Source organism: Myotis myotis, unplaced genomic scaffold, assembly GCF_014108235.1.
Source record: "Myotis myotis isolate mMyoMyo1 unplaced genomic scaffold, mMyoMyo1.p scaffold_m19_p_2, whole genome shotgun sequence".
NCBI classification, from domain to species: domain Eukaryota; kingdom Metazoa; phylum Chordata; class Mammalia; order Chiroptera; family Vespertilionidae; genus Myotis; species Myotis myotis.
This window is the reverse complement of record NW_023416324.1, coordinates 18,593,784-18,616,749: the sequence shown is the minus strand read 5'-3', so window position 1 is coordinate 18,616,749 and position 22,966 is coordinate 18,593,784. Positions and strand designations below refer to the sequence as shown.

At 41.3% G+C, this 22,966-nt stretch overlaps 1 protein-coding gene across 5 annotated transcripts in view; it reads right to left on the bottom strand.

The window, feature by feature from the left end:
- The window catches only part of ZCCHC17 (zinc finger CCHC-type containing 17), a 52,993-nt gene that overhangs the window by 27,521 nt on the left and 2,506 nt on the right, over nucleotides 1-22,966 (bottom strand). For 2 of the 5 annotated variants that reach the window (XM_036347283.1, XM_036347284.1), the window contains exons 1-3: nucleotides 20,098-20,198; nucleotides 19,781-19,901; nucleotides 10,474-10,531 (exon numbers count right to left, since the gene is read on the bottom strand). In XM_036347283.1, coding sequence (XP_036203176.1) covers nucleotides 10,474-10,531; nucleotides 19,781-19,901; nucleotides 20,098-20,147 — 229 coding nt within the window. In that variant the 5' untranslated portion in view covers nucleotides 20,148-20,198. Of the gene's footprint in view, nucleotides 1-10,473; nucleotides 10,532-19,780; nucleotides 19,902-20,097; nucleotides 20,199-22,966 lie in introns of those variants that run through there. The other 3 variants (XM_036347286.1, XM_036347287.1, XM_036347288.1) reach the window with 3 other exon arrangements.

The window sequence follows — 22,966 nt, the reverse complement described above, 5'->3', positions numbered from 1 at the left end:
CTGGGTGCCTGCAGCTGGCCAGAGGGAGGGAAACCTAGGTCCAGGGTGCCTGTGACCGGCCAGAGGAGGGAATCCTAGGTCCTGGGTGCAGGGCAAGGCAGAGGCAGTTAGGGGCGATCAGGCTGGTAGGGGAGCAGTTAGGGGCGATAAGGCAGGCAGGCAGAGGTGGTTAGGGGTGATCAGGCAGGCGAGCAGTTAGGAGCCAGCGGTCCCAGATCACAAGAGACAGTCGGACATCCCCCAAGGGGTCCTGGATTAGAGAGGATGCAGATCGGACTGAGGGACCCCCGTGCATGAATTTCGTGCACTGGGCCTCTAGTAAAAGATAATTATCATAGATGTTAAGTGAAAAAAGGAAATATAAAGTACAATTTTTAATCTATTAAATTAGCAAAATATTTAGAAAATAACAATACCCAAAGTTAATTAGAGTATATTAAAATAATAAATATTGCTAAGATTAGTATGAATTTTTAGAAATCATTTACCAATGGCTATCAAGAGTGATAAAGCATTAAATAAAATTAATTTTAAAATAATTAAAATCTGCAATAATTATTAAATTACTGATACTTAATAAAACATTTACAACAGATATCCTTTTCCTGTCTGCCAAGGTCCTTTCCTGAGAAAACATCTTTATTATATTCTAAAGTAATCTGGTCAGTCCATGTAATTTGGTTGGAGCTGACCTAACCCCCAATTGTGGGCACATTAACCCAGGCTTAGTCAATCAAGGCACTTTATGCCCCAGCTGAGTAGCTCAGGTAGTTACAGCAGCATCCCAATATGCCAAGGTTGTAGGTTCGATCCTGGGTCAGGGTACATATAAGAATCAACCAATGAATGCATAAATAAGTGGAACAACAAATTGATGTTTCTCTCTGTCCCTTCCTCTCTCTCTCAAATTTAAAAAAAAAGGTACTTCACATCTTTGGCCATTGCAATTCATTGGTTGAGGGTCAGACACAAGACAATAGTTAAATCATCTAAATCAAATAATCTTAAGATTTTTGTCAGGATTATAAACTACAAAAAGTTATCAATGCCCATCTTCACCACCAGGTGGCAAGAGTCAGCCAGAGGGAAGCAAAGAGACGAAGCCCTGCATGTGTAAACTGAGCAACTTGATACAGCCCTGGTGGAAGCCAGATTTATCCTGTACTCCCCAGCATAATTAACAAAATGTTTCTCAATTGTATTCTGTTCCTTGCATAATTATTAGTCTGTCCCTGAATAATAATTAATTGGCACATAATCATTTCTGGGACTCTATCCTAAGAAAATAATCTTATACATAGAAAAGGCTATATGCATCTGGGAAAGCAATCTACATGAAAATATGCAATGTATTTTTAAAACAGAAAAAAATTAGAAATAACTTAATATCCAACAGTAGGGTAATGGAAAATGACCTATACTATAGATAGCCACTAGATGGCCCATTAAAAATGATGTTCAAGCCCAGTCAGCGTGGCTCAGTGGTTGAGCATCAACCTATGAACCAGGAGGTCATGGTTCGATTCCCAGTTGGTCAGGGCACATGCCCGGGTTGCAGGCTCAATCTCTAATAGAGGGCATACAGGAGACAGCCGATCAATGATTATCTCTCATCATTGATGTTTCTATCTTTCTCTCTCCTTCCCCCTTTCTCTCTGAAATCAATAAAAATATATTTTTTAAGATGATGTTCAAAGATTATATAAAAATGTCAATAATTCATTTTTAGTGAATATTTAAGTGCCTACCATGTGCCAAGCATTATAACTAGCATTTTCCATGTAAACAACAAAATACAATGTAAAATTGTATGTGATTATGAATGTTTAAACTAGATTTTAAAAATGACAAAGAACTGTTATAAAAATGCTATCACAATGGTTAAAATAGGGTACAGAATTACAGGGTTTGTTTTGTTTTCAAATGTTTTAATCATAGAGAAAACTATTTCTATTCTGAGGAAAATAAACATAATTAACAATTATCTTGAATGACTATAAACCAGGAATCAAACAAAAGAAAAAAACTGATAGATCAAAGATTTATATCTAAAATAACTGCCCTCCCTAAAGTTTTTTGGGAAAATAATTACCCTTATTCTCTTTCTCTCCATCTCTCTCTCACATGCGCGAGCATTCGCACAGATGTGGGCACACACCTATAACTCAAAGTATCGGCCCTCTCTGTTTGGAGTTCCTATTGAAGCCTCTGCTTTCTCCAACCAGGGTCACTGGGCCTCACAAACCTACTTCAGCTGACTTTAGAGGTGATAGCCTATCTGTGAATAACTCTGGGTCCTCAAAGTATTTTATATACCCCACACTTTTAATTTTAGACCATTACATAATCTCCAAATTGGATATATTTCAAGGAGTTGGGTTTTTCTTTTCCTACAATGATGTAATGAGCAGAACAGCCTAACGGGAAAGTCAGGAGAGGAAACTCAGATGTCCTAGAGCAGTGGTTCTCAACCTGTGGGTCAAGACCCATTTGGGGGTCGAACAACCTTTTCACAGGGGTCGCCTAAGATCATCGGAAAACACATATATAATTACATATTGTTTTTGTGATTAATCACTATGCTTTAATTATGTTCACTTTGTAACAATGAAAACACATCCTACATATCAAATATTTACATTACGATTCATAACAGAAGCAAAATTACAGTTATGAAGTAGCAACGAAAATAATTTTATGGTTGGGGGTCACCAAAACATGAGGAACTATATTAAAGGGTCGAGGCATTAGGAAGATTGAGAACCACTGCCCTAGAGGAAGGGAAAATTGCCCTGACTGGTTTGGCTCAGTGGATAGAGCATCGGTCTGTGGACTGAAGGGTCCCAGGTTCGATTCCCGTCAAGGGCATCACCTTGGTTGCGGGCACATCCCCAGTAGGAGGTGTGCAAGAGGCAGCTGATCGATGTTTCTCTCCCATTGATGTTTCTAACTCTCTATCCCTCTCCCTTCCTCTCTGTAAAAAATCAATAAAATATATTTTTTTTAAAAAAAAAAATTAATGTTGAACCTAATTAATGTATTTGAGAGAACGTTCTTTTTCTTTACAGAAAGTCTATTTATTGGAGTACCAAAAACCAAAGAAATAATGGCTGTAAGGATAGGAAAAAAAAAAGCCTTTCTTTTTCTTTGTTATAGCCTTCCACAATTTATGAGAAACACCAGGTAATTAAACCACAAGATTGTTAGCTCCTCTGACCCCAACAGCCCCTCTGTTCAAACTACAAGACAAAATAAGCTACTTTCAAGGCGACATTCTTGTATACCCATCCCTGGGGTTCTAATGACCCCGGGGAAAGTTTCTAATTAAAAGAAAGGGCCAGAATGTTTCTAGTTAATAGAAGGGCTCTACTCCCTTCCTTGCAAACCCAATCTGCCCACCTTTTAAACTCTGTAACTTGTGCTCTAAGAATGTCTTACAGACTTGTACAAATACTAATAAACACACCTCCCTAGGATATCTGCCCTGACTAAAACAAACTTTTCAAGGACAGCCCCTCTGTTGCTTACTCAATTTCAGCCCAAAAATCCTCCTCCCTTCTAGCAACAGCAGCCATCACCCTTTAAAAGAGCAGGCAAGCCCTAGTCCAGCAGTTCTCAACCTGTGGGTCGCGACTCCTTTGGCAGTCGAACGACCCTTTCACAGGGGTCGCTTAAGACCATCCTGCATATCAGATATTGACATTATGATACATAACAGTAGCAACATTACAGTTATGAAGTAGCAACGAAAATAATTTTATGGTTGGGTCACAACATGAGGAACTGTATTTAAAGGCCAGAAGGTTGAAAACCACTGCCCTAGTCGGTTTGGCCTAGTGGATACACTGTTGGCTTGCGGACCAAAGGGTCTGAGGTTTGATTCTGGTCAAGGGCACATACCTTGGTTGCAGGCTCCTCCCCAGTCCAGACCCTGGTCAGGCGCATGCAGGAGGCAACCAATAGATCAATAGTTCTCTCTGTCTTTCCCTCTCTCTTAAAATCAATGAAAAAATATCCTTGGGTAAGGGGAGAGGTCAATTAGGGAAAAAGGAGACATATGTAATATTTTCAAGAATAAAGAATTTAAATAAAATAAATTAAAAAAGCAGGCCACGGTTTATTTCTTGCCTTTGTATTAATTAACAATACACCATCCCCTTCCCTTTGTGGAAAATAAAATAAACTCTCTTTATCTCTCTTCTTTTAGTTGTGAATCCTTTCACAGCCCCTGTCACCAGCCAAAAACCCTAACAATGGCATTGATCATTTGTCCTTCTCCCACCTGATCTCAAAGGTTATTTTTGGTCTGGTAATCACTAGCCATATAACTGTTTTAAATTTAAATGTAAATAAACATTTTAAAAGTCAGTGGCTACTGTAGTGAACTGTACAGATGTGATATAACACAAATATATTTGGTCCTTGTCCCTAGTCCCTGCATAGAACTCCTAAACTCTTGAAAATTCCCCAGTGACAGGCGTGTCTTTTGTTATTCATAATAAACCCCTTCGGATCACACCAGAGTTTATACTAATGGATGTTTCTGGGTGGGGCTCTTAGTCTCTGGATGGGGCTAGGCACCAGAGTGACCAAGTGATTACAGAGTTGGAACTTTCAGCTCATAGTCCTCTAGAAAAAAGGGGGAGAGGTTGGAGATTGCACTCTACAAAAATTCTTGAACAATGAAAGTCAGAGAGCTTCAGGTTAGAGAACACGTCAGATTGCTGGATGGTGTGCCAGAAAGGCCATGGTAGCTCAGTGTGCTTCTCTTCTATAACCTGCCCTATGCCTCTCTTCCAGTGAGCTGTTCCTGATTGTATACTTTATTATAAACCAGAAAACATAAGAAAACTGTTTTCCTGAATTCTGTGAGCTGTTGTAGCAAATTATTAAACTTGTGGAGAGTGTCGCGGGACCCTCTGATTCATAACCAGTCAGAAGTACAGGTGGCTTAGAACTTTCAACTGGCATCTTGTGGGAATGACCCCCTTTAACTTGTGGGATCTAACACTAACTCTAGGTAGAGAGTGTCAGAATTTAATTGTATTGTTAAGATACCCAGTTGGTGTCTGGAGAATTGATTGGTTGCGTCAGAATACACATCAGAACAGAAACAGAACATTTCCATTATCGCAGAAAGTTCTATTGGAAAATATCATGAGAGGGGAAAAGAAAATCTAATTTAGAGCTGAATACTGGGAAAGGACCTTCAACGCAGTAGTAAAGAATTCTGAGAATGGAAGTCTGAGAAAAATAATTCAAATTACAGTCTACCTTCCTGAACCAAAAATGTTAAAATCTGGAGACGTTACTTTATGCTCAGTCCTTTCAGGGTGGGATTTAATAATCTTCCCCTTTAAGAGAGGGGAATCTAAAATACGTACACTGTAGGAAAGTCAACTGCTCAAGTTATCCAATACACCTACAGAAAAGCCCAGGATTAGAACTCACAGTTCCCACCAAATTATTTAACTCCCTGAACTCTCCCTCCCAGGCTGGTCTCACTCAGCACAGCAGTCAAACTGAGATTCACAGTAAGAGCTGGCAACCACAGTAAGAGCCATCATCTGACAGGGCATGTACACAAGTGAGTTGAAGACACTGCTGGAAGGCGGCAGGCCTTTAATACTCACATAGCCCCAAAGTGTCACATAAATGCTCCAGTAGGGATGGGACTTTCAGATACTGGCAGCTATGGCAAGTGCACAAAGTAAGAAAATCTGTCTTCAGACCAAAAGAGGCGCATGCTCTATAGGCATGGGGATGAGTTTCCATTTCATTAAATCCCAGTCAACATAAAATGAAAAACTTTATTACAGATTGCTTACTATTATAGCTTGGAAACTACTGGTAAGCCGTTTATAATGCCAAAATGCAATTTGCAGCACAGTAGTCTCCAAGGGTAGAGCGTGGCTTTAATATCCAAAGACCAGCTGTTGAACTGTATTAAAATAATTTTGTTTTAAAAACTGCAAAAGGTATAAATCCCTCTTCTATGTACATCTCTTCTTTTCTTTAGCAAACTGAACTGCTCAGAGGTAATTATTATTAACAATTTGTTGGATATTCTTCTAGACACTACTAATCATATAGGGGTTGGCAAAAGTAGGTTTACAGTGTATGAGAATTTTTATATTATTTATTAAACATTGTATTATTTATTTGTATTAAAACTGTAAGCCTACTTTTATCCACCCCTGTATGCAATAATTTTTAAAATACACAAGCATATGCACATATGCTTTAAAGGGGGGAAAAAGGGGGCCATGCCATACAAACTCTTCTTCAATATGCTCTTTCATTTTATTAACTTGGATATCTTTCCATTTCAGTACATTGAGATTCACCCTGTTTCATCGATTCTAAGAAGCACTTCCCAAAAACATACACACTATTAACATTTCTGAAATCAGAATGTTTCTTATAATCAATGGTGTCTTACAACTGTCATCAGCCAGGTAGCAGTGTGGTAGAATTGTGTGAAAACTTTCCATTTTATCTTTTCTGGTAAAATGAGGAAGGCACCAGCATCCAAGTATCTAAGAATAGTACAGTTAACATTCATCTGCATTGTCCACTCATAGATGTATATAATTTATCTAATGCTATATCACAAACTAAATTCTCTGCAGAATTGCTAAATTAAAGGTTTAAGCACATTAAAAATGTAAAACTATTACTGGAAATACCCATTTCCAATACTGAGTATTAATAACATAATAATCTTTAAAAATATTCATTAATCTCAAAAAGCTTGAATGTTTTAAATCACTTTTAAAAAATATTTTAAGATAATTTTAGATTCACCTGTTGTTGAAAGAAATATTAGAGCGATCCTATGTTCCCTTTACCCAGCCAGTTTCCTCTAATGATAAACATTTTTTAAAAAATATATTTTTATTGATTTCAGAGAGAAAGGGAAAGGGAGAGAGAGATAGAAACATCAATGATGAGAGAGAATCATTGATCGGCTGCCTCCTGCACGCCCCCCACCGGGGATTGAGCCCACAACCCGGGCATGTGCCCTTGACCAGAATCAAACCGGGGACCTTTTAGTCCACCGGCCAACGCTCTATCCACTGAGCCAAACCGGCTAGGGCAATAAACCTTTATAAAAAACATATTTTTAATGATTTCAGAGAGGAAGGGAAAGGGAGAGAAAGATAGAAACATCAAAGATGAGAGAGAATTGTTGACCAGCTGCTTCCTGCATGTCCCCTACCGGGGATCAAGCCCAAAACCCGGGAGCTTTTAGTCTGCAGGCTGATGCTCTATCCACTAAGCCAAACCGGCTAGGGCTAAAGATGAACATTTTGCAAAACAACAGTACATTATCACAACCAGAATATCCACATTTGATCTTTGTCCAATTCTTAGAATTTCCTGAGTGATAGGAATGCCTTATTTATAACAAGCCCCTCTTAACCTTATCCAAGTTTATGCTATGAAGTGACTATTGGTGGGCCCCTGAACAACTTGAAAATGGAGGCTGGTGCCGAAACCGGTTTGGCTCAGTGGATAGAGTGTCGGCCTGCGGACTGAAAGGGCCCAGGTTCGATTCCGGTCAAGGGCATGTACCTGGGTTGCGGGCATATCCCCAGTAGGAGATGTGCAGGAGGCAACTGATCGATGTTTCTCTCTCATCGATGTTTCTAACTCTCTATCTCTCTCCCTTCCTCTCTGTAAAAAATCAATAAAATATATTAAAAAAAAAAAAAGAAAAGAAAAGAAAATGGAGGCTGGTAATCTCAAGAGGAACTAATCATGTGATTAGAAGGTTAGAATGTTCAGCCTCATACTGACTTCCAGGGAGAAAAGAGGGGCTGGAGATTGAACCAAATCACCCAGTCAATGATCTAACCACTTGTGCCTACATGGTGGAGCCTCCATAAAAACCCCTAAACAATAAAGTCTGGAGAGCTTCCGAGTTGGCGAATACATTCACGTGCTGAAAGGATGATGCACCTTACCTCCACAGAAACAGAGGTTCTTGCACATGGGACCCTTTTATAGACCTTACCCTTTATACATCCTCATTTAGCTATTCATTGGTGTCCTTTATAATAAACTGATAGTAGCCATAGCATTTTCTTGAGTTCTTTGAGTTGTTCTAGCAAGTTACTAAAACTTGGGATGGTAGTATGGGAACCTTTAAATTTATAGTCAAGTTAGTCAGATGTGTGGGTAATGTTGGGGACTTGGTACTTGCAACTAGCGTCTGATTGAGTCTTGTGGGACTAAGCCCTTAAATTTGTGCAGGCCGATGCCACCTTCAGGTAGTTAGTGTCAGAAATGAATTGTAGGATACCTCATTGGTATCAAAGAATCAGAGAATCAGAGAATTGGTTGTTGATTCCATACCACATTTTGGAATGGCAAAAGAAAGAAATGAAGTCCTGATGCATGCTACAAAATGGATAAACCCTGAAAACACGCTAAGTTAAAGAAGACAATCACAAAAGATCACATGTGCAATCACATAAACACCGACAGTGACTACTGGTTGCCTAAGGCTAAGGAGGAGTTTAGAGTGACTGTTAATAGTTAAAGAATTTCTTTTGGGGGGTAACAAAAATGTTCTCGAATTAGACTGTGGAGATTGTTGCAAAACTCTGTGAACATACTAAAAACCACTGAATTGTACACTTTGGGTAAAATGTATGGTATGTGAATTCTATTTCAATAAAACTGTTTGTTTTTTAAATATACTTTCATTGATTTCAGAGAGGAAGGGAAAGGGAGAGATAGAAACATCGATGAGAGAGAATCATTGATCAGCTGCCTCCTGCATAGCCCTTACTGGGGATCAAGCCAGCAAACTGGGCATGTGCCCTGACCAGGAATCGAACTGTGACCTCCTGGTTCATAGGTTGACACTCAACCACTGAGCAACACCTGCCGTGCTCAATAAAACTGTTTTTAAAAAGAATGTTATAGCCCTAGCTGTTTTGCTCAGTGGATAGAGCGTCGACCTGCAGGCTGAAGGGTCGCAGGGTCGTTTCCAGTCAAGGGCAGATGCCCGGGTTGCGGGCTCGATCCCAGGGGGCATGCAAGAGGCAGCCGATCAATGATATTCTCTCATCATTAATGTTTCTATCTCTCTCTGCCTTTCCCTTCCTCTATGAAACCAATCAAAAAATATTTAAAAATAAAAAATGTTGCCGAAACCGGTTTGGCTCAGTGGATAGAGCGTCGGCCTGCGGACTGAAAGGTCCCAGGTTCGATTCCGGTCAAGGGCATGTACCTGGGTTGCAGGCATATCCCCAGTAGGAGATGTGCAGGAGGCAGCTGATCGATGTTTCTAACTCTCTATCTCTCTCCCTCTCTGTAAAAAAATCAATAAAATATATTTTAAAAAAATAAATAAAAATAATAAAAAATGTTATATAAATGGAATAGCAAAGTGTATAATCTTTTGGGATTAACTTTTTCATTCACACGAATTCTCTGGAGAGTGATCCAGATTGTTGTGCATATCAATACTTCATTTTCATTGCTGAGCAATATTCCATTGTATGGATGTACCACTGTTTACGTTATTTTTTAAATCAGTATTGAATGAAAATGAGCATCTTTTAAGATATTTATTAATCAACTGCTATTTTTCCCCCTGTGAATTCTTTTCATATCCTTGGCTCCTTTTCCTACTTCACCGTTCTTTTATGAGTCCTTTGTCATAGTATGACAAATTGTCTCAACTTCGCTTATAATTTTTGCAATGCAGCTTTTACTTTTATGCAGTATTATTCTACATTTTCTTCTAATAATATCTTATGGTGGTATTTTTCCATTACAATCTTTAATTTTAGCACAAGAAATTAACAAGTTGAGTCTTTGGATCCACTAGCAGTGTGATGCAGTAGAAAGCCCATGAGGCTAGAAATCAGGAGACTTGGGTTCTAGTACTGCCTGTGCTATTACCTAGCTAAATCACTCTGAGCAGGTTACCAGTCTATAAAACTTGCTTTTTCTACTTACGAGAAACAAGTAAGATTATACATGTAAAACAGATTCTCCAAAAATGTTCCACAAACATTTGAACCTATTAATATGTAAAAAAAATTTAAAGCATTTAACATATATATTTGTATTGGTTATAATACTATTTCCTTTCCATGTGCATAAATGGAAAACTCACAATGTTAGCCTTAGGGAGTAAGTATCTTGCCCTCCCCCGAATCCCAAGACCAAAGAGGTCAAGTGACTTGCCTGGGGTCACAGGTTAAATTTGGGGAAGAGCTGGTTCCAGAAGTGAACCAAAGTAGCTATACGCCAACCCTCCCTCCAAGTCAGAGAGCACCATTCTTCTGAGTTATGATATGCTAAAAATTAACTGTCATCACTTGTCTGTATTCATCTCTCTACACAAAAACAAAACTACCTAAAAATGTAGAGCCTATAATTAGGATATGGTGGGGGTGACAGCAAAGGCAATGCGGTGGGAAGGCTAAATTTCAAGTTATAGGCTCCCACCTTGCTTCCGACAGCCTGGGATTTTGATAAAGGCTCCATAGTCTGTCACCATAGCAACCTATAAAGACAAAAAAGAAAATCAATGTCTCACAAATGAGTCTCTCTTCTGTAGCATTTAACCTAGTCTCCCTGAATTTCTACTTGATATTGACTGCCTGTCTGCCTGCTGCAAAACTGCCTAACAGTGATGTTCTGTCAAACATTTTTATTCTGTAAAAAATTTAGACTGACAAGTATGTGTGAACTCATTAAAAACATGGTGAGATTGGACTATTGTCAGATGCTATGACAGTACCCAAGAATGCCCGAATCCCACACCAATTAAAATCTCCAAAGTATGTGAACAAAAGGAACAAACAGCAGAAAATCAGGTAATAAAGTTATACTTTCTACTAGCTGGAACTGACACCTCCAATCCCAATTCAGAGAACTCTAACAATATGGGACAGATCACGTAGGACACTCCTTTTTCCTACTTCAAATCAAACCAGACCAAACAGCCTATAGTTGTATGGTTAGTTCACTTCAAACCAGAGTCTGAGTTTTATCAAGATAATTAGAGAAAAAGCCAATTTTTGAAACAGAAAAGATATAATCAGAGAGAAAAAGAGTTGTCCTCAATTCTTATACAGAGTTGACCTAAGATGGATGGAGGGGTTAGAGGTTTGATCAGTCTATGTACTGTATAGTATGTAATAGTAATGAACAACCCAGGTCCCTTGCCAGGTAATTCATTATTCCAGACTACCTTTCTCCTCCCCTCTTTCTTCTAGCCCACCCTTCTCACATGTGGATTGGAGTTAAAGTTGTCACTACATACTATATCTTAAATTCATTATTATTTTTATAAAATATCCAATACAATCTTATACATATAAACTTTACTCTTTTCAGTGACTTTAATTAGTTGTTCACTATTTCAGCTTCACATCTATAAGGGGATAGAATAAGACAACATCTGCTGTACTGCTATTCACTAATATAGGATCGGGCCTAAGCTGGCAGTCAGACATCCCCCGGCTGCCCAGGAGCCCTTGGGAGATGTCCAACTGAGGCTTATGCCTGCTCCTATGGGCCTAAGCCGCAGTCAGACATCCTTAGCGCTCCTGAGGAGGTGGGAGAAGCTCCCACCACCACCACCACTGCACTCACAGCCATCAGTCCAGCTTGTGGCTAAGCAGAGCTCCCCCTGTGGGAGAGCACTGACCACCAGGGGGAAGCTCCTAAGTTGAGCGTCTGCCCCCTGGTGATCAGTGTGCATCATAGCAACTGGTCGTTCTGCTGTTGGGGTCAATTTGCATATTACCCTTTTATATAGGAACTAGAAGCCCGGTGCACAAAAATTTGTGCACTCGAGGGGGGGGGGGGCGGGGGGAGACCCTCAGCCCGGCCTGTGCCCTCTCGCAGTCTGGGACCCCTCGGGAGATAACGACCTGCTGGCTTAGGCCTGCTCCCGGGTGGCAGAGGGCAGGCCTAATCCCTAGGTGCAGCCCCTGGTCGGGCTCAGAGCAGGGCCGATTGGGGAGTTGGGGCGCCGCCCCCTGTCATGCACAGAGCAGGGCGGATTGGGAGGTTGCGATGCCACCCTCAGTTACGCTCAGGGTAGGGCTGATTGGGAGGTTGGGGCACTGCCCCGTCACACTCAAGGCAGGGTCGATGGGGAGGTTGCGGCGCCACCCCGTCACATACAGAGCAGGGCCAATCAGGGGGTTGGGGCGCTGCCCCGTCACGCACAGAGCAGGGCCGATCAGGGGGTTGGGGAGCTCCCCCCTGTCACGCACAGAGCAGGGGCCCATCAGGGGGTTGGGGCGCCACCACTCTCACACTCAGGGCAGGGCTGATGGGGAGGTTATGGCTCTACCCCGTCACACACAGAGTAGGGCCCGTGGGGTGGGGGGGTTGGGGCGCCGCACCCTGTCACACACAGAGCCGCAGGGCGATCAGGGGGTTGGGGAGCTCCCCCCTATCAGGCACAGAGCAGGGCCGATCAGGGTGTTGGGGCGCTTTCCCCTGTCAGGAACAGAGCAGGGCTGATAGGGAGGTTGTGGCCCCGCCCCGTCACACACAGAGCCGCAGGGTGATTGGGGGTTTGGGCGCTGCCCCGTCACGCTGATCCCGGTGCCGGGAGGCCTCGCAGCTCCGCTGATCCCAGTGCTGGGAGGCAAATTACCCTTTTACTATATAGAGGCCTGGTGCATGGGTGGGGGCTGGCTGGTTTGCCCTGAAGAGTGTCCTGGATCAGGGTGGGGGTCCCCACTGGGGTACCTGGCCAGCCTGGATGAGGGGATAATGGCTGTTTGCAACTGGTCACACACCCTTCAGGGTGGGGGTCCCCACTGGGGTGCCTGGCCAGTCTGGGTGAGGGGCTGAGGGCTGTTTTCAGGCTGGGACTGAAGCTCCCAACTGCTCCTTTTTTCGTTTCTTTTTTTTTTTATTCTGGGCCAGCTTTAGCTCTGAGGCTTGGCTCCAGCTCTGAGGCCTCAGCTGCTGAAAGTAGGTATCTGGTTTGTTTAGGTTCTATAATCGAAACTCTGTATCAACTCCAGCTCTGAGATCCCGGCTCGCTGAAAGCAGGTTTCTGGGGTTTTGCTTAGCTTCTATATTTGTTACAATGTTCAAACTGCAGGCTCAGAGGCCGGCAAGGCAGGCGGGGAACATTGGAGTCCTCCGTCACTGAAGCAAGCAAGCCTCGTGTTCAGTTTAAGCTGCCTGGCTGCTGGCTGCCATCTCGGCTGGCAGTTAATTTGGATATCGCCCTGATTAGCCAATGGGAAGGGTAGCGGTCGTACGCCAATTACCATGTTTCTCTTTTATTAGATAGGATACTCACTACATGTAAAACACTATCTAAAGTGCTTTACAGAATCCTCATGACACCAGATGTTGTTGGTACTGTTATAATGCTCATCTGATAGATGACAAAACTGACATGTGGAGAGACTAAGTTACCTGACCAGTGTTCAAATCTAGCAAATAACAGTACTGGGATCTGAACCCAGGGAGACTTAACTACACTAAAACTGCCCCTGGGTTCTCTTTAACTATAAAATCCTAGCAGCCAAAAGCAATGTGACAGTTGACATCTTATCTGCTCCAGGCAACAATCTTAGGAAGCGTAAATGGTAGGTTCCTATGTTACAGATAAGGTGAAATAGCAGAGGTGTAGAAAGAGCACAGGCTTTGGAGTGAAAGATGTGGCCTCTAATCCCAGCTCTCCCACTTCTTACCCATGGGATCTGAGCACAACTTGCCTTTCAGGGTCTAAGTTCCCCTTGTACTCACTTTGCTGCTGCAGGTAACAAACGATGTACATAAAGCACTGAGCACTGGTATCTGGTGCCCAATGTACTAGTACATTCAATAAATTTTAACTTTTTAAGAATTTACAGCCGAAACTGGTTTGGCTCGGTGGATAGAGCGTCAGCCTGCGGACTGAGAGGTCCCGGGTTCGATTCCGGTCAAGGGCATGTACCTGGGTTGCGGGCACATCCCCAGTGGGGGATGTGCAAGAGGCAGCTGATTGATGTTTCTCTCTCATCGATGTTTCTAACTCTCTCTATCTCTCTCCCTTCCTCTCTGTGAAAAATCAATAAAATATATTTAAAAAAAAAAAAAAAGAATTTACAGTCCAAGACACTGAAGCACAGAAAGGCATACATCTAATTTAGATACAAGATAGGCACAGATCCTAGATCCCTTGACTCCTGGTCCAGTGCCTCCTCCTTTACCAAATAGCATTACTACCCACTTCAATGTTAGGATAAAAATAGATTAAAATTTCCATTCCCGCCCTAACCGGTTTGGCTCAGTGGATAGAGCGTCGGCCTGCAGACTGAAAGGTCCCAGGTTCAATTCTGGTGAAGGGCATGTACCTTGGTTGTGGCCACATTCCCAGTGGGGGGTGTGCAGGAGGCAGGTGATTGATGTTTCTGACTCTCTATCTCTCTCCCTTCCTCTCTGTAAAAAATCAATAAAATATATATTTTTTAAAAGTCTTAAAAAAAAATTTTTTTTTCAAAAAATTTCCATTCCCCCTTTTTGTTAATAGGGATATTGGGACAAAGCACTTGAACCAATTCTCTAAGATAGAGCATTAAGAATGAGTTAAGCCCTGGCCAATGTGGCTCAGTTGGTTGAGCATCGTCACATGCACCGAGAGGTCACTGGTTCAATCTCCAGTCAGGATGCAGGCCTAGGTTGTGGATTTGATTCCCAGTAGGGGTTGTGCAGGAGGCAGTCAATCAATGTTTCTCTCGCTCTCTCTCCCTTTCTCTCTCTCTAAAATCAATAAAAACATTTTTTTTAAATAAAAGAATGGGTTAAGAGCCAAGTCTGAAACTTTACACTGATGAACATGCTATGCTGGGGTAGGAACCGGACAGTCCCCCCCAAAAACAGTACAATCAGGTAGGTACTAGCATTTAAAATCAAAACAAGGTGGAACTAGAGGAAGGATCTTAGAGATTAGCTAGTTCAATCCCATCATTTTTCAAATGAGAAGAGTGAAGATCAGAGACATGAAGTGCTTACCTAAGTTCACATGGTCATCTATAAAACAGGACCATGTGGATAAAAAAGGTGACTTTAAATTTTAATTACAATAAAAGCACTCCCCTTCTTTCTGAACCAACCAAAGGCACTTGAGCTTTTGCTCCAAGTTCTAGAAAGAGAGCTAAGATGTCTCATATTGTGTAACATTATTAAAAGGGCACAACACTCCAACAAACTTAAAAGTAGCATCTGGAAGTTGGAACCCAAATCACCTTGCTGTTGTTAATTAGGACAATTTCACTTTTCAGTCCTGAAGCTCCAGTGTCCTATTATGATCTTCTGAAGAAATATTATAACAGACCTTAATTTGGCCTCTCCCAAAAGGGAAGGTTAATGTGCTCCAGAATTGATGCACTCAACTGTTCAGTTAGGAAAAGGCATTCATGCCTATTTCCAGCACCAGGTGTTTCCATCACTGTGTCTCCTAGGATGCAGAGTTGAAATTAAGAGAATGGCACCTACTGTAAATGATCACACAGTCTGCTCTGGTGTCCCAGAATAATTAGTCAAATAGCACGGGGGGGGGGGGGGGGGGTTCAGTAATTATCTCAACTAAACTCAGGACTTGGGTAAATGAATTTACCATCTTCAGATTAGAGGTTGCATTGGCCTTGAAACTAGTTATCTCTATCATGTAAATGAGGAATTTAAGCTTAGAGACATTGTTACTTGTGCAAACTCACAAAATTAGAAAGTAGTATGACCAGGTAGAGAACAGAATTATTTTAACTTCTACTCCACCTTACTAACACCAACCTCCCTCAGCATTTTTGTTTTTCAAATACAAGGAAAGTTTATTTAGAAAGTCACAGAGGTAGAAAAGGTGAGCCAGCTGGGCTGTGTGGGCTCAGGAACAAGATAGAGGCAAAAAGGGCCCTTGGAGCTTAGGAGAGAGAAAGCAGTGTGGTTCTTGAGGGAAGAGGAAGAGGTAAGATGTGTGCATGCAAGCTCTAGAAGGAGTCTCCCCGGCGCCCCCAGTATTTCTTTAACTATGGCGAGGCTAAGCCAAACCCCAATTCCCACTGCTATGCTTATATCCCCTATGATACTTAATGGACAAGAAAAGGATGAATACTGGCTTCTCAGCTATTTGACCACTGGGCCCCTCAGTCCTGCTCAGCCTACTGAAGAGAACTTCTGGGAAATGGGCTGCACCACCAGTTTCTTCAACAATAGGACCTAAGAAACTCGGGATTAATTTAAATCAAACATTTACTGAGCATCTATATGCAGGAGGCCATGTTTTTATTTTATTTAAAATAGAAACAACTTTAAAAAAGGAATGCCTAGCCTTTTTAAAATGAATTTGAAGTAGTTGCCAAGATACATGAGACAGCCATGGCCTCTGCTCTCCACTAATTCAAAATCCAGTGAAGGAGACATATATATACATGTACAAGTAAAAATAACACAAGACAGACTATATTTAACACCAAAATAGAGGTACAAACAAATGACCATGGAACAACCAGATTTACCATTTACCTTCCTCCTATACCTCAATTCAGTCAAGAGTTCTCATGGGTCTTTCAGTTCCTCCATGCACTTATGTACAGTTGAACAATCCCAACTGCAGAGTAGCAGAAAGCAGACTCGGAGAGAGAACTTTAGGATCCCAGCTTCGCCACTTGTTAACCATCTGAACACTACTTAACTTCTGAGAAGCGTTTCCTTACCCATAAAATGGGATCAACAATTTCTTGGGAGAAAGTGAATGACAGAATGTGTGAAAGTGCTGATTTACATTAAGCTTACAAAAATGTTTTTGAATTTTAATGCAACCAGGTCTTCTTTGTAAATATTAGGCACTCATTAAAATATCTGTTGGATGAATATTCTGAAAAAGTTTCTTATTTCCAATTTATCATGAAATTTCTCTATCCTTAATTCCAGTGACTTCTAAACCATCAATTTTCAAAATGTGCTCCTGAAATTCTAAGCTAGAACTGTAAAGTTCTCTCTGAACATTACTCTAGCCCAGTGGTCACCAACCGGTGGTCCGCGGACCACGGGTAGTCGGTGAGGTTCAAAATGTTGGCGACCGCTGCTCTAGCCCATCCATTCTGATAGTAAAATATAAAACCTACACTAATGCAAGCCCCAGCTCATATAAGAAAAAGCTGAAGATCAGGAGCCACTTTACTAAAAATCTGTGTCAGTCTGTGGAGGGCAGAGAACTCTTCTCTTTCTTTTGTGCAACACCTGACAAGTCAAGGCTTGTCAGAAAAATCAATTTCATATACAATGCTACCACTTCCTTTTCCTGAGTCCTGGTAACTTGACCTTTAGGGGTGCTATGGGGTTTATTTTATTTTATTTTTTTAATAAATATTTATTGTTGAAAGTATTACATATGTCCCTTTTTTCCCCCATTGCCCTCTCCAACCCCCGGGTACTATGGGTCTTAAAGGTCAAAGGCTCTAACAGCTAAGTTGTTTGCTATTTTTTAAAATTTATCACCCTTTATATCTTGACTGTTATATTACAGGTTGGGATAAACTTAACAAAAACCAAGAGCCACAATTATCTATAATCAACTGGAAGTCACAAAGTGTGTCTTCAAAGGCCTAACATTATGAGGAGGTAAGACTTTTATCAACCACAAAGGAAGTATAAATGCCATAAAAATTATATAGTTAAAATACTACAGGCACTCATAAGTCACTGAAAACAATTTTTTGCCTTTACTTTTGCTTCAAGAGAAGGGAGATAATGATAATGAATTCCTGCCATGTCTTAGGCATTGTGTTTTAGATGATAGCTTATTTAACCATCATGGCAATTCCATGAAGTTGTTCTCTCAATTTAATAAATAAGAAATCTGAGGTTTACCTGGCTGGTTTGGCTCACTGGATAGAGCATCGGCCTGGGAACTGAAGGGTCCCAGGTTCGATTCCGGTCAAGGACATGTACCTTGGTTGCGGGCAAACCCCCAGTGTGGCATGTGCAGGAGGCAGCTGATCGATGCTTCTTTCTCATCGATGTTTCTAACTTTCTATCCCTCTCCCTTCCTCTCTGTAAAAAATCAATAAAATATATTAAAAAAAAAAAAAAAAGAAATCTGAGGTTCAAGTGATCAAGTGATGATTTCAAGGATGACATCCTATCCTATGTTATATAATAAAAGGCCAATATGCAAATCGACCAAACAGCGGCACGACTGGTCACTATGACACGCACTGACCACCAGGGGGCAGATGCTCAACGCAGGAGCTGCCCCCTGGTGGTCAGTGCGCCCAGTGGTCAGTGAGCCAAAAGCCAGACTCACAGCTGGCAAGCGCAGCTGTGGTGGCGGGAGCCTCTCCTGCCTCTGTGGCAGAGCTAAGGATGTCCAACTGTCGGCTTAGGGCACAGGCCGGTCTGAGGGACTTCCCACACCCCCCCTCCTCCCCTCCAGTGCACAAATTTCATGCACCGAGCCTCCAGTAATAAATAAAAGAACTAGGACTGGAATCCAGGCTTTGTCCTGTTCAAAAGCCTCTACTCTGAAAACAAATACAATCTGGGATTAAGATAGACAACACTGAACAAGACAGACAGGGCTCTGCCCTCATGGAGCTTAGTATCATGTGAGGAAGAAAGACATTAAACAAGTACATAAATAAATGCAGGATAAGTCTGTGTACTTATAGTGGAAAAAGATCTCTAAGGAAATGACATTAAGTCTAAGACCTAAAAAATAAAGAGAAGTTGGTGGGGAAAATGGAGTTAGAAGCAACGGTATATGCAAAAGTCCTGAGAAAGAAGCAAGCTTATAATATTCAGAGCTGTAAGAGCAACAGTGTGGCTGGGGGACAAGTAGACAAAACAACACTGTCAGATTAGATAGAAGTTAAGTCATATAAGGGTCACAAAAACAAGTTTGAATGTATTCAGTGTAATGAGAAACCCAGAAAAGCTGTGAGAAAGCAGCATGGTCCAATCTGCTTTTAAAATGCTATTCTGGCTATGATGTAAAGAACAGATTGGAAAGAGGCTACAATAGAAGATCCCAGTAAGGGCCAGGGAAGAGATGGAGAGCTTGAACTAATGGGTTGCCACGATAAAGAAGTACAAAGACCAGAGACGCATCTGAGAGGAAGAAATTATAGGACTAATGGACTGGAGCAGAAGGGAAAATCAAAATCAAATTAAGAGGAAAAATCAAGGATAATGCCCAGGTTTCCAGTGTGGGTAGATGAATAGACAGTGGTTCCATCTGCTGATATGGGAAAGACTAGAATAGATTTTGTGAGAAAATTAAAAATTCTTTTCAAAACATAAATCAGCCCAGCTGGTGTGGCTCAGTGCTTGAGCACTGACCCAGGAAACAAGAGGTTACTGGTTTAATTCCGGGTCAGGGCACATGCCCGGGTTGCAGCCTTGATCTCCAGTAGGGAGCGTGCATGAGACAGCTGATCAACGATGTTTCTCTCTCATCTCATCAATGTTTCTATCTATCCCTCCCCCACCTCTCTCTCTAAAAAAATCAATGAAACATATTAAAATAAATAAATAAATAAATAAATAAATAAATAAATAAATAAAACGTAAGTCAGAGATACTGTGAGATATCCAAAAGATGATGTCAATATGCAGCTGGAAGTCTGGAGCTTAGAAGGGATACAGGTGATGGCCAGATGCTCCACTAGCCCTTCCCGTTTAAACTGTAATGCTCAAGATATTCTCAAATGACAGGAGCTCCAAACCCAGCTGCTTTTCACCCTCAATCTATGCTTAACATAAATGGTAAGTTTTCAAAGCCCAAATAATATACCTCTCCTTGGAAAATAGTGTAGAGAGCAGGCAAGTTCTCCATGGTCTCGGGTCTTCCTGAATTCATCCTTAATGTTCTATGGCTCCTCCATATCTCTTCTGCTAAAGCTAATTCAAGTGTACTGTCACAAAGAAATAACATAGACAACAATTTGAGAGACATCTGCATTAAAGAAGTACAGACAATCCACAGCTATTCTCTACAGAATAATAACACAGATTTAACACCATGTACTTTTATCTAAAACTCTTTTGTCTACTCTAATTGTGGGGAGTTTTGGGAACATTGATCTTATTTCTTTTCATTGTGATACTTACCCAAGGCCATCAGTCTGCTGCTTTGTTTCTTGTTTTTTAATTGCTATCATTGGTATTCTTTTGCCAAGGGAAAGTTTTGGGGGGTGGGGGGGTAAATGGATCTTTAAAAGAAAGGAAACAGTAATAGTAATAAGAGCTAACATTTATCAAACACTATGTCCAGGCACTATGCTCAACACTGGACATCCAATATCTAATTTAACCCTCAAAAGTCTCAAGATATAGGTTCTATTATTATCATAGTATATAGATGAGAAAACCAAGGCTTCTGGAGGTCCAATTACTATGCCTATGTCAAAAAGCCAAGAAATGGTAGAGTCAAAATCTGGCTGACACCAAGAGTCCACGCTTTTAACCACTATGCTTACTTTTCTCCTGATAAATTGAAAACACACAAGTTCATTTTAAAAGTTCACACAATACGCCCAGCCAGTGTGGCTCAGTGGTTGAGCTTCAACCTATGAACCAGGAGGTCAGGGTGCCATTCCCAGCCAAGGCACATGCCCAGGTTGCCAGTTCAATTCCCAAATAGGGGACGTGTAGGAGGCAGCCAATCAATTATTCTCTCTCATCATTGGTTTTTCTGTCTCTCCCTCTCCCTCCCTCTCTGAAACCAATAAAAATATATTTTAAAAATATTAATTAATTAAAGTTCAGACAATACATTAATAATGAAGAAAATAAAATCATTTATAATTCAATGGGTTTATATCCTTTTAGACTTTTGTATATGTACAGTGTTTTTTTAAATGGAATCATGAAATCATTATTAACAGCATACACACACATACACACACACACTAGTAGGTAAGTAGGTAGAAAGATAAAAGCCTAAGAGACCGAATGACCAGTTGACCAGTCACTATGATGCACACTGACCACCAGGGGGCAGATGCTCAATGCAGGAGCTGCCCCCTGGTAGTCAGTGCACTCCCACAGCCAACTTCCCGCGGTATCCTCCACTCCAGCCGGCCCCGATCACTGGCCAGGTTGAGTGACCCCACACATGCATGAATTCATGCACCGGGCCTCTAGTTTTAATATATTTTAGCAATTCTTACATACATACACACACATTTATTTATTTATTTATTTTCAATCCTCACTGGAGGATATTTTTCCATTGATCTTTAAGGAGAAAGTGTAAGGGAGGGAGGAGGAAAGGAGGAGAGAAAGCAGAGAGGGGAGGAGAGAGAGAGAGAGAAAAACATCAACATGAGAAACATAATAATTAGTTGCCTCCTCCATGTGCCCGGACTGGGGCCAGAAATCAAACCCACTATCCTTTGGTGCCCAGGACGACACTCTAAACACTGAGCAACACAGGCCAGGGTTATTACTTTACTAACAGCACATAGAGAGAATGCAGGCAGATTTGTCAGTTCTTAAGAAATGGCTGATAAACAGGTTAAATCCAAGTATCATAGCCTAGTTGGATCCTTCCTTTCACTTCCTAGCTATGTAGTCTCAACTCTAGTCCTTCCCTTCCCTCTGCCCAGTATCCATCACATCCTATAACAGAAATTAACCTGAGGTCAATGGCTCTATCAAAAAACCTTAATTATCCCTCCAACTCCTATAGCATTAGTGAGGTAAAGAATCCATAGAGGCATCAGCAGGTAGGACATCTAAATTAAGCTCAAATATCTTAGTCTCACCTGTTCCTCCCTACAGAAAGGTTGTGGAAAGAGCAATAGAAGTAAGTGGAAACAATCTGAAGTTGTTTCTTGCTGATTTCTGCTGTGACAACAATATGAACAGCCAAGTTTAAAGCTCTCCAGTTTGCTCCTTCTGTAGAAGAATAGCCTGAGAAATCCTATGCAATGCTTTTAGAAAACTAGCAGCATTTTTGAGGGAAAGTCTGAAATGTAAAAATGTAAGTTTACAATTCAGGAGAGTAGAAAGTTGCCATTTTTTAAAATGGTATTTAAAATTTTTTTCATATTATGCTCTGTAGAGATGTAGGGTTCTATGATGGTTTATTAGGAAGCTCCTTAGATATTTCAAGTTTATTTTAGAGAGGAAGGGAAAAGGATAGAGAGATAGGAACATCATTGGTTGGCTATCTCCTGCATGCCCCCTACTAGGGATAGAGCCTGCAACCTGGACATGTGCCCTGACTGGGAATCGAATTAGTGACCTCTTGGTTCATGGGTCGATGCTCAACCACTGAGCAATACCAGCTGGGTCAAGTTTATTTTTTAAAAGTCGATTCTGAAATATCTAGGGACCATAAGTGTCAAGAAAGCCAAAGAAGTAGGACTCTAGGCCAACTTACTGGAAGATAGCCTCTATATCAAAGATGTACAGAGCAGAACCCCAAAGAAACCAGAATTGAGGGAAGTCCCACTCAGAGCATTTGGAAAGCTAGAAGCCCCTCCTTGAAAATTACTGCTGATTCCCACTTGCCCTCCCAGCCTTGGGTGGGTCATGGTAGCAAGAAGTGGAAGTTACAGGAGGAGGAACTATTTTTTAAAAATATATTTTTATCGATTTCAGAGAGGAAGGCAGAGGGAGAGATAGAAACATCAATGATGAGAGAGAATCATTGATGGGCTGCCTCCTGCACACCCCCCACTGGGGATCAAGCCCACAACCCAGGCATGTACCCTTGGCTGGAATCAAACCTGGGACCCTTCAGTCTGCAGGCTGATGCTCTATCCACTGAACAAAACTGGCTAGGGCAGGAGAAACTATTTTAGCAGTGTATTTTGCTTTGATCCAGCTTATCTATTAAGCTTCTATGCAAGATTTCAATTTTTTTGGGGGGGGGGGGGAGGGAGTTCTGCTTTTAAAAAAAGAGCAAGTAAATTGACAAGGATTGAGATATACCATTTGGAGTTACTTTGCAATAGTTCGGGAAACAGAA